This window comes from Plutella xylostella, chromosome 4, assembly GCF_932276165.1.
Source record: "Plutella xylostella chromosome 4, ilPluXylo3.1, whole genome shotgun sequence".
Taxonomy (NCBI): domain Eukaryota; kingdom Metazoa; phylum Arthropoda; class Insecta; order Lepidoptera; family Plutellidae; genus Plutella; species Plutella xylostella.
The window spans coordinates 2,926,521-2,944,228 of NC_063984.1; the positions used below are offsets into that span (position 1 = coordinate 2,926,521).

The following is a 17,708-nucleotide window of genomic DNA, read 5'->3' on the forward strand; positions in this document are numbered from 1 at the left end:
TACAAAATGTAAATCAACTTTACCACAGTGTAAGTGCCGAGCGCAGCGAGGCCATAGTCCTTCTACAAGCTATACCAAAATAAAACCAGCCGAGCGCAGCGAGGCATTCGACAAGTAACCTTGCCATAAAGAAAATAAATCCGAGCGAAGCGAGGCATTATGTATCATAATTATTAATATCAATAAAGAAAAAGTACGGGAAAAGTCCTCTTTAAGAAGTGAGCGAAGCGAGGCAAAACAACCTAAACCATCAATCCAAAACCTAGAGAGCCGAGCGGAGCGAGGCAAAACTACTGAAACCAACATCCGAAATACCGAAGAGCCGAGCGAAGCGAGGCAAAACAATCGAAACTATAATTCCGAGATCCTAGAGGAACCGAGCGAAGCGAGGCTAAACTACTTTAATCACTAACTGCCTGTTTAACTGGAGAGCCGAGCGCAGCGAGGCAACACAATCCAGACTATCATACCACAAACCTTGGAGAGCCGAGCGCAGCGAGGCAAAACAATCCAAACCATAATACCCCAACCATTGAAGAGCCGAGCGCAGCGAGGCAATACAACTTCTGTATAACTTTACCGTAAAAGAGGAGCCGAGCGAAGCGAGGCAAAACAATGCAAACCACCATACTGCAAACCCTGGAGAGCCGAGCGAAGCGAGGCAAAACAATGCAAACCACCATACCGCAAACCCTAGAGCCAAGCGCAGCTAGACAACACAACCTAAATTAAACCTTACCGTAAAAATAGAAGAGCCGAGCGTAGCGAGGCAAAACAATTCCAACCATCATAATCCAAACCCTGAAGAGCCGAGCGAAGCGAGGCAACACTACTCAAACCCTCGTCAACAAAACTAATCTGAGAGCTGAATGTGGCAAATAATACTACAAATACGAGACGCTAGAAAAACGCGCGAATGGAGGTGATTCAGACTTAAGAGGTGTTAAAGAATCCAATATTTGGGTACAAAAGATATCACCTCGATACTAGGTAAAGTTTATGAAAAAAACATAAGTTCATATAGGTAGTTTCTCTACTAAAAAACTCAGGAGTATAAGTGAATATTTGAGGCGCTAGAAAAACGCGCAAATGGAGGTGACTCTGATTTGTAAGGTGTTTAATTAAAGAAGCCAATGTTTGCATACAAAACGATATCGGCTAGATACTATAGGTAAAGGTATTATAGATACCTAAAGGTATAATGGCAACATTTTTGAAGGGAAATCATAAGCAGTTAAAGCCAGTATTCTTCAATCTGATTGGAATACGAAGAAAAACGCCAGAAAGAGTCGCTGCGTTATTGTAAAACTGACCGATACTTATACAAAAAAAGCATCAATACCCACGTGATAACGAAATTCATACTGAAAATACAGTTTCGAAGGCAAAACAAAACGCAAGAAAGATTTGCTACGGTATTTTCAAGTCAATACCCTGCTGAAACCGAAATTCATACTGAAAACTGTATCCCCCCCTGAAACAAAATCATCAGTACCCCTTTTATGACGTAATTCATAGTGAAAACTGTTTTTAATCCAAAAAAAAAACGCAACAAAGACTTGATACGGTTTGTTCAAGTCAATACCTTGCTGAAACCAAAATTCATACTGAAAACTGTAATCCCATCTGAAACAAAATCATCATAAAGTACCTCTTTGATAAAGAAAAAATCATAGTGAACACAGTTTTTAAGGCATAACAAAACGCAAGAAAGATTTGCTACGATATATTCAACTCAATACCCCGCTGAAACTGAAATTTATTCTGAAAACTGTCTCCCACCTAAACCAAAAGCATCAAAGCCCCGCGCGGCTGCTTGCAGCCCGCGCCACAACGCGACCTCTAGTTATTATAATATATATAGCTGGATTACCACTGACTGATTCATTGACATGATTGTTCTCCCAGAAGGAGCCATTTTTTGATATGAAAATGTTTTAGGGAAATGTACAGGGTGCTCAAGTGAGTAGAGAAAAAATCCGAAATTTTAAAAAAAGTTGTAAAAAAAAAAAATTTTTTTTGCTCCTCTTTTTTGGTGACCATACATTTTTTTATATTTCGAGGGTGTATTAAGAGTGTCTGACAGATTATAAAAAAAATATAAAAAAATAAAAAAACAAAATGGCGGCCGAGTTGCAGTGAAGCAAAGTTTAGGGCGTGTCAGACCCGACTTGAGGTGAATTGATCTCCCGGAAGGGGGGGAGTTGGGGGGATGGTGTTTTTTGTAAACGGTGGGGCACATGATGAAATTTAAGGGAAAATTCCAAAAATTGTTTTTTTTTTAATTGCCGGGGGAGGGGAGATTTTTTTATAAAAACGTGTTTTTTCGGAGATTTTCAAAGCATTTTTTTATTGTGTTCGAGGCATTTGACAGGTTTGACTTGTATGGAGCGGTTGTGTAGTTTGACGAGTAGAGTTGCCATGTGAAAGAATTTTCCCCATTTTTAGGGTAAATTTCGAGATTTTCCCCAAAAACATGAAAAGTAGAAATGGCCACTTTTGATTTTAAAATTTGATGCAGTTTTGTCGGAAAGACTCGTACTAATGACATTTGACCATTTTTATTACTTTCGACTGGCAACCCTGCGCGATAGGCGAGATTATATTTTTTCCGATTTTTTTACGTCGACCCAACTTGAGGTGAATTGATCTCCCAGAAGGGAGGCAGGTGGGGTGATGATTTTTTTTGTACACGGTCTGATGTATGGTGCAGTTTATGGGAAAATTCCGAAAAGTTGAAAAAACAAAATGGCGGACTGCTTTGGCGGCCATTTTGTAAAAGTGACTTTTTTTCACGATTTTTGATTGGTTTTTTCACATGTTTCGAGTGGTAGGAGAGATTTGTCTTGTATAGCGCATTTGTGTAGTTTGTTGGGTAGACTATACCAGTAAAATAAAATTTCCCCATTTTTAGGGAAAATTTTGAGATTTTCCCCAAAAACCTGAAAAATAGAAATAACCGTTTTTGATTTTTAAAAATGATGCAGTTTAGTCAGAAAGGCTCATACTAATGACATTTGACTATTTACATCACTTTCGGCTGGCAACCCTGAGAAATACGGGAGATTATATTTTTGAAAAAGTTCGACGTCGATTCAAGTTGAGGTGAATTGATCTCCCAGAAGGGGGGGAGGTGGGGTGATGTTTTTCTTTGTAAATGGTTGGATATATGGTGAAATTAATGGGAAAATTCCGAAAACTGCAAAAATCAAAATGGCGGATGAAGTGGTAGCCATTTTGTAAAAGAGAAATTTTACATGTTTTAAGGCTATTTCACCTGTATTGAGTGGTCTGACAGTTTTGACTTGTAGAGCGCGTTTGTGTAGGTGGATGCATTTAGTTTGTTTATGAAATAAAAACTCCCCATTTTTAGGGAAAAAAACAAAATTTCTCTAAAAACATGAGAAATTTTACATAAATATGCAATTTTATCGTTTTGTGATGGTCTGAGGAGATTCGAATGTATGGCGCGTTTGTGTAGTTAAATGCATAGATTTTTAATTAATAATAAAAAAATCCCACTTATAGAAAAAAAACAAAATTTCTCTAAAAACATGGGAAAATTTACATAAATATGCAATTTTGTCGTTTTGTGATGGTCTGAGGAGATTCGAATGTATGGCGCGTTTGTGTAGTTAAATGCATACAATTTAAATTTAAAATAAAAACTCCCCACTTGTAGGGAAAAAATCAAAATTTCCCTAAAAACGTAGAAAAAATTACCAACATTAGCAATTTCACCCCTTTGAAGTGGTCAGACAGATTTGTGGTATATGGCGCATTTGTGTAGATAAATACAAACAATAATTATTTAAAATAAAAACTCCCCACTTATGGGGAAAAAAATCAAAATTTCCCTAAAAACGTAGAAAAAATTACCAACATTGGTAATTTCACCCCGTTGAAGTGATCAGACAGATTTATGGTATATGGCGCATTTGTGTAGATAAAAACAAACAATTATAATTTAAAATAAAAACTCCCCACTTGTAGGGAAAAAATCCAAATTTTCCCTAAAAACGTAGAAAAAATTACCAACATTAGCAATTTCACCCCTTTGAAGTGGTCAGAGAGATTTGTGGTATATGGCGCATTTGTGTAGATAAATACAAAGAATTATTTTTTTTTAAATAAAAAGTCCCCACTTTTAGAGGAGAAAATATTTTCCCTAAAAATATACAAAATGTAAATCAACTTTACCACAGTGTAAGTGCCGAACGCAGCGAGGCCATAGTCCTTCTACAAGCTATACCAAAATAAAACCAGCCGAGCGCAGCGAGGCATCCTACAAGTAACCCTGCCATAAAGGAAAGAAATCCGAGCGAAGCGAGGCATTACGTATCATAATTATTAATATCAATAAAGAAAAACTACGGGAAAAGTCCCGTTTAAGAAGTGGAAAGCCGAGCGAAGCGAGGCAAAACAACCTAAACCATCAATCCAAAACCTGGAGAGCCGAGCGAAGCGAGGCTAAAGTACAATAAACAGCAAGTGCCTATGTAACTGCAGAGCCGAGCGAAGCGAGGCAAAACAACCGAGACTACCATTCCGAGACCTGGAGAGGAGCCGAGCGCAGCGAGGCAAAACAACTGAAACCATAATTCCATGACCTGGAGAGGAGCCGAGCGAAGCGAGGATAGACTACTTTAATCACCAACTGCCTGTTTAACTGGAGAGCCGAGCGCAGCGAGGCAAAACAATCCAAGCCATCATACCACACACCTTGGAGAGCCGAGCGCAGCGAGGCAAAACAATCCAAGCCATCATACAACAAACCTTGGAAAGCCGAGCGCAGCGAGGCAAAACATTTCAAAACATTATACCACAACCACTGAAGTGCCGAGCGCAGCGAGGCAATACAACTTAATTACTACCTTACTGTAAAAGAGGAGCCGAGCGAAGCGAGGCAAAACAATGAAAACCACCATACCGCAAACACTGGAGCGCCGAGCGAAGCGAGACAACAATACTCAAACCCTCGTCAACACAACTATAATATAACCTGAGAGCCGATTGTGGCAAAGAAATACCTTGAATTAATGAAAAAGAAAGACAAAGGTTTGAATTCGTTTATAAAGTTCCAATTATGGATTAAATTCAAGTAAAACGTAGTTCTGTAAAAATAGTTTTAAACAGCAAACTCAAGTAAGAAATTTATGAATAAAAAAAACCTGTGCATTTCGTTTCTATGAAAAAGTTTTTTTTTAGGACAGAGTAAAACTAATAATCGAGACGCTAGAAAAACGCGCGAATGGAGGTGACTCAGATTTATGAGGTGTTAAAGAACCCAATATTTGTACACAAAACGATGTCGGCTCGATGCTAGGTAAAGTTTACGAAACCAAAAAATGTTCATATAGATCAGTTTCTCTACTGTATTTGTGTGAGACAATCCGGAACAGGAACCAATTTTTTTGAGTACGGGTACGGGATGGATTGTTGGGAACTGGTCCAAATTTTGGATCCGTCTTTAACTTGAACACCACAAAGATCTGCTACGTCATTTTAAAGTATACCTATGTACCTGAATTTTCCTACTGGTATTTTAAAGGCGAAACGAATACCACTAAAGTAATTATAATAGCAACATTTCATAATAGGAAAATCATAAGCATAAAGCCATAAGTATTCTTAACTCAAATTTGAATACAAAGCCAGAAGTTATAATATAAGTAAAATAAAGCCAGCTGACCGATTATTATACTTAAAAACTGTGTTGAAAACAAAAGCAAAAGCATCAATACCGACGTCATATCTAAATTCATAATGAAAATAGTTTTAAGGCAAATATTTCCTGTCAAGTTTTTTTTATGTAAAGCCAAATGCCAGAAATATCCGTTGTATTATGGCAAAGTCATCTGTTACCATATTTAATACTGAAATTAATTTTCAGCTACGTTAAATGCTTACATATCTACATTATACCCATAGTCATACTGAAATTAGATTTCATGGGAAAACGAAACCCCATGAAATGTTCGATACGTTATGGTCAAGTTAATAAAATTTATCCCATCTGAAACAAAATTATCAGGTACCCCTTTAATAAAGAAAAGTTTTTAGGCATAACAAAATGCAAGAAGGATTTGCTACGGTATGGTCAAGTCAATACCCTGCTGAAACCAAAATTCATATTGAAAACTATATCACCCCCTGCAATAAAATCAACAGTACCCCTTATATAACGAAATTCATACTGAAGACACTTTTTAATCCAAAACAAAACATGACAAAGACTTGCTACGGTTTGTTCAAGTCAATACCCTGCTGAAACCGAAATTCATACTGAAAACTAATCCCACCTGAAATAAAATAATCATTATCCTTTTAATATAGAAATTTATAGTGAAAACCGTTTTTAAGGCCTATAAAAACGCAAGATAGATTTGCTACGGTATGTTCAAGTCAATACCCTGCTGAAACCAAAATTCAAAGGCATCAAAGCCCCGCGCGGCTGCTTGCAGCCCGCGCCACAACGCGACCTCTAGTTATAATATATAAAGCTGGATTACCACTCACTGACTGATTGACATAGTAGTTCTCCCAGAAGGAGCCATTTTTTGATATGAAAATGTTTTAGGGATATGTACAGGGTGCTCGGGTGAGTAGAGAAAAAATCCGACATTTTTAAAAAAGTTGTAAAAAAAAAAAAATTTTTTTGCTCCTCTTTTTTGGTGACCATACATTTTTTAATATTTCGAGGGTGTTTTCGGAATGTCTGACAGATTATAAAAAAAATATAAAAAAATAAAAAAACAAAATGGCGGCCGAGTTGTAGTGAGGTAAAGTTTAGGGCGTGTCAGACCCGACTTGAGGTGAATTGATCTCCCGGAAGGGGGGGAGGTGGGGGGATGCTGTTTTTTGTAAACGGTGGGGCACATGATGAAATTTAAGGCAAAATTCCAAAAAATGATTTTTTTTTAATTGCGGGGGGAGGGGAGATTTTTTTATAAAAACGTGTTTTTTCGGCGATTTTCAAAGCATTTTTTTATTGTGTTCGAGGCATTTGACAGGTTTGACTTGTATGGAGCGGTTGTGTAGTTTGACGAGTAGAGTTGCCGTGTGAAAAAAATTTCCCCATTTTTAGGGTAAATTTCGAGATTTTCCCCAAAAACATGAAAAGTAGAAATGGCCACTTTTGATTTTAAAATTTGATGCAGTTTTGTCGGAAAGACCCGTACTAATGACATTTGACCATTTTTATTACTTTCGACTGGCAACCCTGAGCGATAGGCGAGATTATATTTTTTTGGATTTTTTTACGTCGACCCAACTTGAGGTGAATTGATCTCCCAGAAGGGAGGCAGGTGGGGTGATGATTTTTTTTGTACACGGTTTGATGTATGGTGCAGTTGATGGGAAAATTCCGAAAAGTTGAAAAAACAAAATGGCGGACTGCTTTGGCGGTCATTTTGTAAAAGTGACTTTTTTTCACGATTTTTGATTGGTTTTTTCACATATTTAGAGTGGTTGGGGAGATTTGTCTTGTAAGGCGCATTTGTGTAGTTTGTGGGGTAGACTATACCTACTAAATAAAATTTCCCCATTTTAAGGGAAAATTTTGAAATTTTCCCCAAAAACCTGAAAAATAGAAATAACCGTTTTGGATTTAAAAAAATGATGCAATTTAGTCAGAAAGGCTCATACTAATGACATTTGACTATTTTTATCACTTTCGGCTGGCAACCCTGAGAAAGACGGGAGATTATATTTTTGAAAAAGTTCGACGTCGATTCAAGTTGAGGTGAATTGATCTCCCAGAAGGGGGGAAGGTGGGGTGATGTTTTTCTTTGTACATGGTTGGATATATGGTGAAATTAATAGAAAAATTCCGAAAACTGCAAAAATCAAAATGGCGGATGAAGTGGCAGCCATTTTGTAAAAGAGAAATTTTACATGTTTTAAGGCTATTTCACCTGTATTGAGTGGTCTGACAGTTTTGACTTGTATGGCGCGTTTGTGTAGGTGGATGCATTTAGTTTGCTTATGAAATAAAAACTCCCCATTTTTAGGGAAATAAACAAAATTTCCCTAAAAACATGGGAAATTTTACATAAATATGCAATTTTATCGTTTTGTGATGGTCTGAGGGGATTCGAATGTATGGCGCGTTTGTGTAGTTAAATGCAAAGATTTTTTATTTATAATAAAAACTCCCCCCTTATAGGAAAAAAAATCAAAATTTCCCTAAAAACATGAGAAAAATTACATAAATATGCAATTTTATCACTTTGAGATAGTCTGAGGGGTTTCGAATGTATGGCGTGTTTGTGTAGTTAAATGTATACAATTTAAATTTAAAATAAAAACTCCACACTTGTAGGGAAAAAATCAAAATTTCCCTAAAAACGTAGAAAAAATTACCAACATTAGCTATTTTACCCCTTTGAAGTGGACAGACAGATTTTTGGTAAATGGAGCCTTTGTTTAGATAAATACAAACAATTATTATTTAAAATAAAAACTCCCAACTTTTAGGGCAATTTTTTTTTTCCCTAAAAACATTCAAAATGTAAATCAACTTCACCACAGTTAAAGTGCCGAGCGCAGCGAGGCCATAGTCCTTCTACAAGCTATACCAAAATAAAACCAGCCGAGCGCAGCGAGGCATCCGACAAGTAACCCTGCCATAAAGAAAAGAAATCCGAGCGAAGCGAGGCATTACGCATCATAATTATGAATATCAATAAAGAAAAACTACGGAAAAAGTCCCGTTTAGGAGGTGGAAAGCCGAGCGAAGCGAGGCAAAAAAACCCAAACCTTCTATCCAAAACCTAGAGAGCCGAGCGGAGCGAGGCAAAACTACTGAAACAACATCTGAAAACCCGCAGAGCCGAGCGAAGCGAGGCTAAAGCGCAATAAACAGCAAGTGCCTATGTAACAGCAGAGCCGAGCGAAGCGAGGCAAATCAACCGAGACTACAGTCCGAGACCTGGAGAGGAGCCGAGCGAAGCGAGGATAAACTACTTTAATCACCAACTGCCTGTTTAACTGGAGAGCCGAGCGCAGCGAGGCAAAATAATCCAAACCATCATACCCTAAAAAACCTTGGAGAGCCGAGCGTAGCGAGGCAAATTATTTCAAAACATTACACCACAACCACTGAAAAGCCGAGCGCAGCGAGGCAATACAGCTTAAGTATTACCTTACCGTAAAAGAGGAGCCGAGCGAAGCGAGGCAAAACAATGTAAACCACCATACCGCAAACCCTGGAGCGCCGAGCGAAGCGTGACAGCACTACTCATACCCTTTTCAACACAACTATACCTATAACCTGAGAGCCAATTGTGGCAAAAAATACCTTGAATGAATAAAAAAGAAAGACAAAGGTTTGGGCGCGTTTATAGTTCCAATTATGGATTAAATTGAAGTAAACCATAGTTCTGTAAAAAATAGTCTCAAACAGCAAACCAACGTAAGAAATTAATTAATAAAAAAAGCCTGTGTATTTAGTTTCATAAAACTAATAATCGAGAGGCTAGAAAAACGCGCGAATGGACGTGAGCGGTGGTAGCTCAGTCGAGTAAGCGCCCGCTTCTCACGCAAGAGATGCGGGTTCGAATCCCGGCGCTGACATGTACCAATGAGTTGTTTTAACATAAGTACAATGTATACCATCGCTCTTACGGTTAAGGAAAACATCGTGAGGAAACCTGCATATCTAGATTTAGCACATCTAGATATGTGAACCCACCAACCCGCAGTGGACCAGCGTGGTGGGAAATGGTCCAAGCTTAGGAAGGCAGTTTAGACCTTGGGGATATGCACACAGGTTCCATTCGAGAGAGCCAGTTGCAGGTACTTACACCCCCACAGAGAATAGAATAATGGTCAAGTGAATAACCGTATCACACCAAAATTCTTACTGAGAACCGTAGCCCACCTAAACAAAATTATCAGTACCCCTGTCATAACGAAAATCGAACTGAAAACAATTTTTAAAGCAATACCAAACGCATGAAATATTTGCAACGGTATGGTCATGGTCAAGTCAATACCCTGCTGAAACCAAAATTCAAACTGAAAACAATCCCACCTGAACCAAAAGCATCAAAGCCCCCAAGAAAGACTTGCTACGGTTTGTTCAAGTCATTACCCTACTGAAACCGAAATTCATACTGAAAACTAATCCCACATGAAACAAAATCATCAGTAGATACCCTTTTAATAAAGACTTTCATAGTGAAAACAGCTTTTGAAGCATAACAACACGCAAGAAAGATTTGCTACGATATGTTCAAGTCAATACCCTGCTGAAACCGAACCAAAAGCATCAAAGACCCCAAGAAAGACTTGCTACGGTTTGTTCAAGTCAATACCCTGCTGAAACCGAAATTCATACTGAAAACTAATCCCACATAAAACAAAATCATCAGTAGGTAGGTAGGTACCCCTTTAATAAAGATATTCATAGTGAAAACAGCTTTTAAAGCATAACAAAACGCAAGAAAGATTTGCTACGATATGTTCAAGTCAATACCCTGCTGAAACCGAACCAAAAGCATCAAAGCCCCGCGCGGCTGCTTGCAGCCCGCGCCACAACGCGACCTCTAGTTTCAAAAAACTAAAGCTGCTATAAATCGAAAACCATTTCTAGATTTAGCTCTAAAGGCCACAAAAAAAATGTTTTTGTATTTTTGGATGTATCATTTTCGAGAAAATCATAAAATAGTAAAAAAGTGCTGATGACGTCATGCATCAGGTGCGATGCATTTTGATGATCAAAGCCTATAGATTTAAAAACAAAGTAACTGTCACTTTCATTTTTGATTGACGTTGACGTTTTATCGAGTCGTTGTTGTTTATTTGGGTCATTTTCATAAATTCTGTTCTGACACTTTCTGACTATTTTTTTAATTTGTCATATAAAATGGTTAGTACTTATTAAGAGATGGCATCTATTTAATATGTTCCTGAGCATGCCACCGCCTACACAGCTGAAAAAATGCTTCTGCTTATTTTTTTACATGATAAGTACCTACTTTGTATCATCAGAAATATCAATGTCATTTGAAAATGACCCATTTGTTGGTTGGCATGTAAACAAAGTTTAAATGTCACTTGTCAGTGTCATTTATGTTTTTTTTCGAGACTAAGGCAATAGACAAAAATTAAAATTGAGCCTAATATGTGTTGTCACTTCCGGTTTTAAAATAATTAACTTTAAAGTTAAAAATAACATGCAAAAATTAATGTATATACAAAATAAAAAATACGGGTCCTCTAATTTTTTATAACCTTTCCGAATAGCTAATAAAAATATAGGGTAAAGAAAATTAAATGTTGTCCATTGAACTGTCATGAAACTAACTAGAAATGCGTCAAGAGTTGTAATGGAAAACCTGTTAGTAACATTTCCGAACGAATGGGTAATTGGAACTGGAAAAAACTGACTAGCCAGTTAGAGAGCTTTTCTCCTCCTTTATACATTCACGTAGACAAATCCTTCTTTAAATAACCCATTTATTTTAAAAGCTGTGAATTTATATGTCTTGCTAAACATCAGTTCACATTGAGACGTAAAACTGAGTACTATCACGGTTTTATGCTAGATATTCTAAGCCGACTACCATATAATTCAGTAAAGTTTTCCACTCTACACGACAGCGAAGATGAGAGCTAAATATGGCGTCAGATGCGGTTTTGAAGTTATATGTAAGACTTCAAAGAGTAGTTCCAATGTCGTAGCGCTAGTGTTATAAAAAACGTTCGCTTTTGCTTTCGTCCAGGGCGGAATTTGACCCGTGGTCAACCTTAACCAATAGTCAAGTCACTTATCAAGCATGACGGCTGCAAACAAATTTTGTTGGTTTTTAACTAATGGTAACCATTTTTGACCAATGGTTGAGTTAACTACGGATCAAAAACTGCCGCTAAGTGCCAATTTCTCCAGTCGGTTAGAGCATAACCAGGTGTTAGTGGTTGACTTTTGACATATCTGTCAAGAAATTTATATATTGAGATGGCGTATAATTGATTACCTAACCAATCCCTGGTCGGTTAGATAACCGACTATGGCGAAATTGGCACTAAATCTGTGTACTCTCTTACCTCATAATGGAAGGCGAGTTGGTCGATGGGTATGCGGTGGGCGCGCGCGTAGCTCTGCTGCGCCGCCGTGAGGAACGCCTGCGGGAAGTAGAACCCCGACAGCCAGAACACCACGGGAGGGCCGGTGCTGTGCCAGTGCTGGTGGGGGAGACGTGGGTTAAACAACAAGCATGACAAGATACATAGGTATAGGCACACCCAGTATTGGAACACTAATTTAATATGTAAGTATTATTATTAAACAGTCAAACGCTTCGTAAATGTGCTTCATAAACGACCGTTAAACGAGGTAAGTATGTATATTTTTGTGATACGTAACCCTAGATAATGTTTTTTTATTAAAGTGAATAACGTCTGTAAAACTTTTTCCTAGCCACTTAGCTCCAAGACACTAGATTGGCCTCATGTTGTTATTATTTTTGCGGTTTGCTGACCCAACCGTCTGTTAAAATAGACAAACTACCTATATTTCGGTTATAGCTTTCGGCCAGGTATAGCTTTGACTTGACCATCCGGCTGTCAATATTGTATGATCAATCCTTTTTCACCCACAAATGTGGGTCGTCGGTAGTGACTGTGACAGCCGCGTCCGTGGACTTCCGACGGCACACTTATTTTAGTGCAGCAATCAGGAAATAAACGAAAATGGTTGGATATAGGCATTTCACCGAAGAATTTCATTTCAGTGTTTTGTTCGTCTACAGCAAGAGTGTAAGTATATTAATAACAGCGTTATATCATTACTTTATAAAAAATAGAACTACGCTTTAAGAACGGACAATTTAAAACATATTGAAACGTACAGTTGGAAAGTTACGTCTGTAAGGGCCTTTGACATGGCTTTAGAGCTGTTATCTTTGAAAAGCAGCCGGAGCCGGGAGCCGGGCTTAGCCGCGCTCACCCCGGCCGAGTCAAGGAGGACACTCCACTCACTCTATACTTATGTAATGTAGGTTGCTGCTTATTGTATATATTTTATGTTTTATATGTGTATGAGTTTAAAAACGTTATACCGAAATACCAAATACTTAGATCGAATGAGATGGACGGTCTCCGAGCCCTATGCCTCTGATTAGGGATGAATCTGCTGAATCATGTCTTTTTATTTTTTGTGATTAGCTGCAGTATCTCTGCGTAGCTCTGAAGCGGTTCAAATACGTTATTAATGTGATTAGTCAACCTCTGCTCCCCAGCGGAGACTGGGAAAAGTAAATGAGTTAACCCTTAATCGGACATGACGACTACGACAGGCCGATTAAGGGTTAAATAAGGACTATATATGGTTAGTTAGATACAAGTCATACAAGCAACTTTACCAATTTCTCTGTATTGTTTCTCTATTGTATTATGAACGTAAAACAATAATCGTCTTGTCTTTTTCAATATTATAAAGGCGAAAGTTTGGAATGGCTGAACCGATTTGAATGAAATTTGGTATGAAGTTAGCTGACATTCTGGATTAACACATATGCTACTTTTTATCGCAGAATTCATTAAACACGCGCTCGACAGTCATCCTCCGTGAGTCGCAGTGTACCTGTAGGAACTGCAGCCTGGCCAGCAGGTCGGCCACGTACGCTGCGAGCGGCTTCAGCGACGGGTAGCTGCGCGCGGCCCACAGCGCCGGCACCATGCTCGACAGTCATCCTCCGTGAGTCGCAGTGTACCTGTAGGAACTGCAGCCTGGCCAGCAGGTCGGCCACGTATGCTGCGAGCGGCTTCAGCGACGGGTAGCTGCGCGCGGCCCACAGCGCCGGCACCATGCTCGACAGTCATCCTCCGTGAGTCGCAGTGTACCTGTAGGAACTGCAGCCTGGCCAGCAGGTCGGCCACGTATGCTGCGAGCGGCTTCAGCGACGGGTAGCTGCGCGCGGCCCACAGCGCCGGCACCATGCTCGACAGTCATCCTCCGTGAGTCGCAGTGTACCTGTAGGAACTGCAGCCTGGCCAGCAGGTCGGCCACGTATGCTGCGAGCGGCTTCAGCGACGGGTAGCTGCGCACGGCCCACAGCGCCGGCACCATGCTCGACAGTCATCCTCCGTGAGTCGCAGTGTACCTGTAGGAACTGCAGCCTGGCCAGCAGGTCGGCCACGTATGCTGCGAGCGGCTTCAGCGACGGGTAGCTGCGCACGGCCCACAGCGCCGGCACCATGCTCGACAGTCATCCTCCGTGAGTCGCAGTGTACCTGTAGGAACTGCAGCCTGGCCAGCAGGTCGGCCACGTATGCTGCGAGCGGCTTCAGCGACGGGTAGCTGCGCGCGGCCCACAGCGCCGGCACGCGCCCGCGCACCATGCTCGTGAGGACTTCTTCTGTCTGCTCGTTTAGCACGCTCACACCTGGGGATAGTTGTGAGTTGTTATGATATAAATAGTTTATAAGAGATTGTAATAAAGAAAAAGATTTAGGGCGCCTTCAAATTTGTAATATTGTTATTAAGATTTAGGGCCCCTTCAATTTTGTCGCGCGGAGGCAGCGAGACTGCAGCGCATATTTGAAGACGCTTTTAACTGCCAGCAGACCGACACCACAGTTTTGTTAATGCTCGGTTTATTAGTTATGAATTCAGATAGCCAGGAATGGTTTTATTAGTAAAGCTAAAAATAGAGTTATGCCACGCTAGTGTCCTATATCCAGAACACAAAACGATTAATTATGTCCTAAAATACGTAGGTATTATATAAAAAGGTAATCTACCCACCTTGCACAGCACCAATGACAGCGCGACAGCTGCTCCTCACAACCGTCACCAGCCTGTCATACCTCGCCGCCTCCTGTATCACCACTATGGACATGGGGGTCATGTCCGCCGGCTTGATGTTCCCTTCGTGCGAGGGTCCCTGCAGGATGGCTGGCGGTAGGCGGGTGAGGATGTCCTCGGATATCGCCATGGCTTCCTGCTCAGGGGTCGCGCCTGAGCTGCCTGATGTTAGCTTGTCCTGTGGGAGTGGTGAGTGATGTGTTGTATTTTTGACAACGTATAAAGGATCGAACACTATTTATGATGGATTTTCATATAAAATACATATTTGTGCAATAAAGTATCAAATAAATAAATAAATAAATAAATATATGAAAATTCGGCCCGTCATAATGTGCACAAACCCTTTATTAGCCGAACGTAAAATATAGAAGGCGTTTTTGTGCTGGCTAAACTCAATAACAAACAATCGTGTATTCATAGCAAGTGATCGATTGAAAACAGACTGTGAAACAAAGCAAAGACAAACACAAACAATCTAAAACCGAAGCCCGCAATCCTCACCAAATACTCCTTCAGCAAATCCTGTCGGGGGCATGGAAACGGACAAATTAATTAATTACTGTCCATTATTGATGGCGACGAATGCATCAAAGTCTACTGAAATAAGCCTTACCGTTCGATCCTAATTACGTCGACAGCGCCGAATGAAACCAAAACACAATTTATTAATACGTATTTAAGAGGCAATTTTGAAATGAATATTACAGTACGATGGCTAATTAATACACGAATTAAGGAGCTACGTTTTTACAATGAATTTTAACGACTAATTTTGTTAATTAAAATGATACGCATGGGATGATATTTTCGAGTACCATATCTCTCAATTCGAGAGCGTGTTGGCTGACGACATGTTAAATAAGTTATTACATAGGTACCCAAACGATTAAACAGTATCTTCACATAACAATAAGTATACCTGTGTAAGCACAGCCGTGTCCAGCAACTCATCAGCCTCGCGGAAGTGCTTGGTGATGTCCGCGTTGGGATGGAAGCCGAACACGGCGGGCGGCGTGAGCGCGGGCAGCGAGCGCGCGTAGGCGACGAAGTCACTGTGCTCGCGTAGAGTCGGGATGTAGTATACGCCTGGGGATGCGGTACAGGGTTAAATCTCACAGTTAATCACCTCCTCGGAAGTGATCCTACACATAAACACAACACTACGTCTCTTCTTGGTATGAAGGGAGGGAGCGAGAGAATTGTACGAAGCGACGTCGTATCGTGTTTTGTTTATGTATGGGAGCCCTATAGCCATGAAGTTACCGGTACGTATAAAATACGCGTTCAGGTATGGTAGTTTTAATATAAACCACGAAACTAGATCAGCTAATCCTGCGATATTAAAAATGGACATAGACAAATCCGTTTTTCAAATCTAGGGCATTTATTAACGTCTTACCCCAATTTGATTGCAGATCATCGCAACCTAACATTAGACTAGACGTCTATTATTTGATTTCATTTATTGTTACCATTTTAGGTTTAGCATCCTTTTGCTAGGGGTGACCAGTGGATAGTGAAAATGTTTTAGGTTCACTGTTATGTTAACCTGCGATGTACCTAGGAGTCGTTAGACAAATCGTGTTGCTGGCAAACAATAGTCAGACTAGGTCACCGTGGTGAAATGGTGAATGAGTGGATTGGCAGTCCGTCATCCATCTGTTGCAGGCCAAGTGCGCAAGGTACGCCGACTCCTTTCATGATACCTATGTGTCACGTTGCTCGTGTTACCTGTCGGGTCCAGCTTGTACTTGTCGGCGGCGACAGTGCGCGGGCTGTAGAACTTGTTCAGTATAGTGAGCAGGCAGCGGCGGTCCCAGTCGTCCGTCACGCGCCCGCCGTAGTTGCACTCGCCCGTCAGGTAGCGGAGCGCCACAAATTGTACGTCCTTTGAATATAAAGGAAACATAAATAGGAAAAAAATATTATACCTAGAATTGTCCTTAAGCTATCCGTACGTACTCAGTGCCCAACATGATGATGGGGTCGCTATGTGATACATATTTATCGTTTAAATTAATCTATTCATCTAAAACAATAGCAAATATGTGCAAGCTTTACAGTAAGAGCTCTCTCGTATGTATACCTACTTGAACTAAGTAAAACTAGCTTCATGTTTTACCTTGTCCGACTCATAAAATATCATCAATGTTTAAATGAAACAGTAGGCGTTTTGAATCTCAGGGACAGTACAAAAGCTAGTATTAGCTATAGCTGCTAAACCAAAGTCAAAAACAGTCCAACTCACATCATACTCATTCAAGAACATGTACAGTTGCGTGACACTAATCTTCAGATCCGTCTCGTTGAACTCGTATCTGATGTTCCAGCCGAGCGGGCCGAACTGCCGCCGCTCCTGCACCACGGCGTGGAAGAAGCAGAGGGCGAATAGAAGCTTCTTGAAGTTCTCCGACTGCTTGTTGCCCTCGAACCACTCGGGGTCGTTGATGGGGTCGCTGTGGTACGAGCGGGAGATGTTGGCGCGGAGACCTGTAGGGAGGGGATATTTGTAACATTAGGTATGTACACCTGCTGTTGTAAATACTACGAATGGAAGGATGGATGGGATTTTGATGATTTTTTGTATGTAGGAAGCTGACAACCTGGATTAACACATAGGCAAATTTAAGGCGAAGCGAAGCTACCTGAAAAAGCCAAGATTGAATAGAATGAAACCTTTGAACAGAAGCACGTAGTTATTCTGTAAATAACGCACTTGATGAAGAATCATCGAGAAATTACGAATTACAGTCTGATAAATAAGCACAAGTATTGTCAGATATCATACTCATCTTTTTCAGAAGGCGTAAAAGAGTAGGTATTACTTAAGAGTCGAGGATCTGCTTTGACTCGAAGGTTCCCAACGTGACTTCGCTTTCGCGTCACTTGCAGA

At 40.2% G+C, this 17,708-nt stretch overlaps 1 protein-coding gene across 1 annotated transcript in view; it reads right to left on the minus strand.

The window, feature by feature from the left end:
- The window catches only part of LOC105386945 (dynein axonemal heavy chain 7), a 79,111-nt gene that overhangs the window by 9,438 nt on the left and 51,965 nt on the right, over positions 1-17,708 (minus strand). The window contains exons 69-76 of the mRNA XM_048627705.1: positions 17,064-17,305; positions 16,547-16,703; positions 15,735-15,901; positions 15,429-15,437; positions 15,317-15,337; positions 14,753-14,990; positions 14,239-14,390; positions 12,052-12,189 (exon numbers count right to left, since the gene is read on the minus strand). Of these exons, the coding sequence (XP_048483662.1) occupies positions 12,052-12,189; positions 14,239-14,390; positions 14,753-14,990; positions 15,317-15,337; positions 15,429-15,437; positions 15,735-15,901; positions 16,547-16,703; positions 17,064-17,305 (1,124 nt within the window). The remainder of the gene's footprint in view (positions 1-12,051; positions 12,190-14,238; positions 14,391-14,752; positions 14,991-15,316; positions 15,338-15,428; positions 15,438-15,734; positions 15,902-16,546; positions 16,704-17,063; positions 17,306-17,708) is intronic.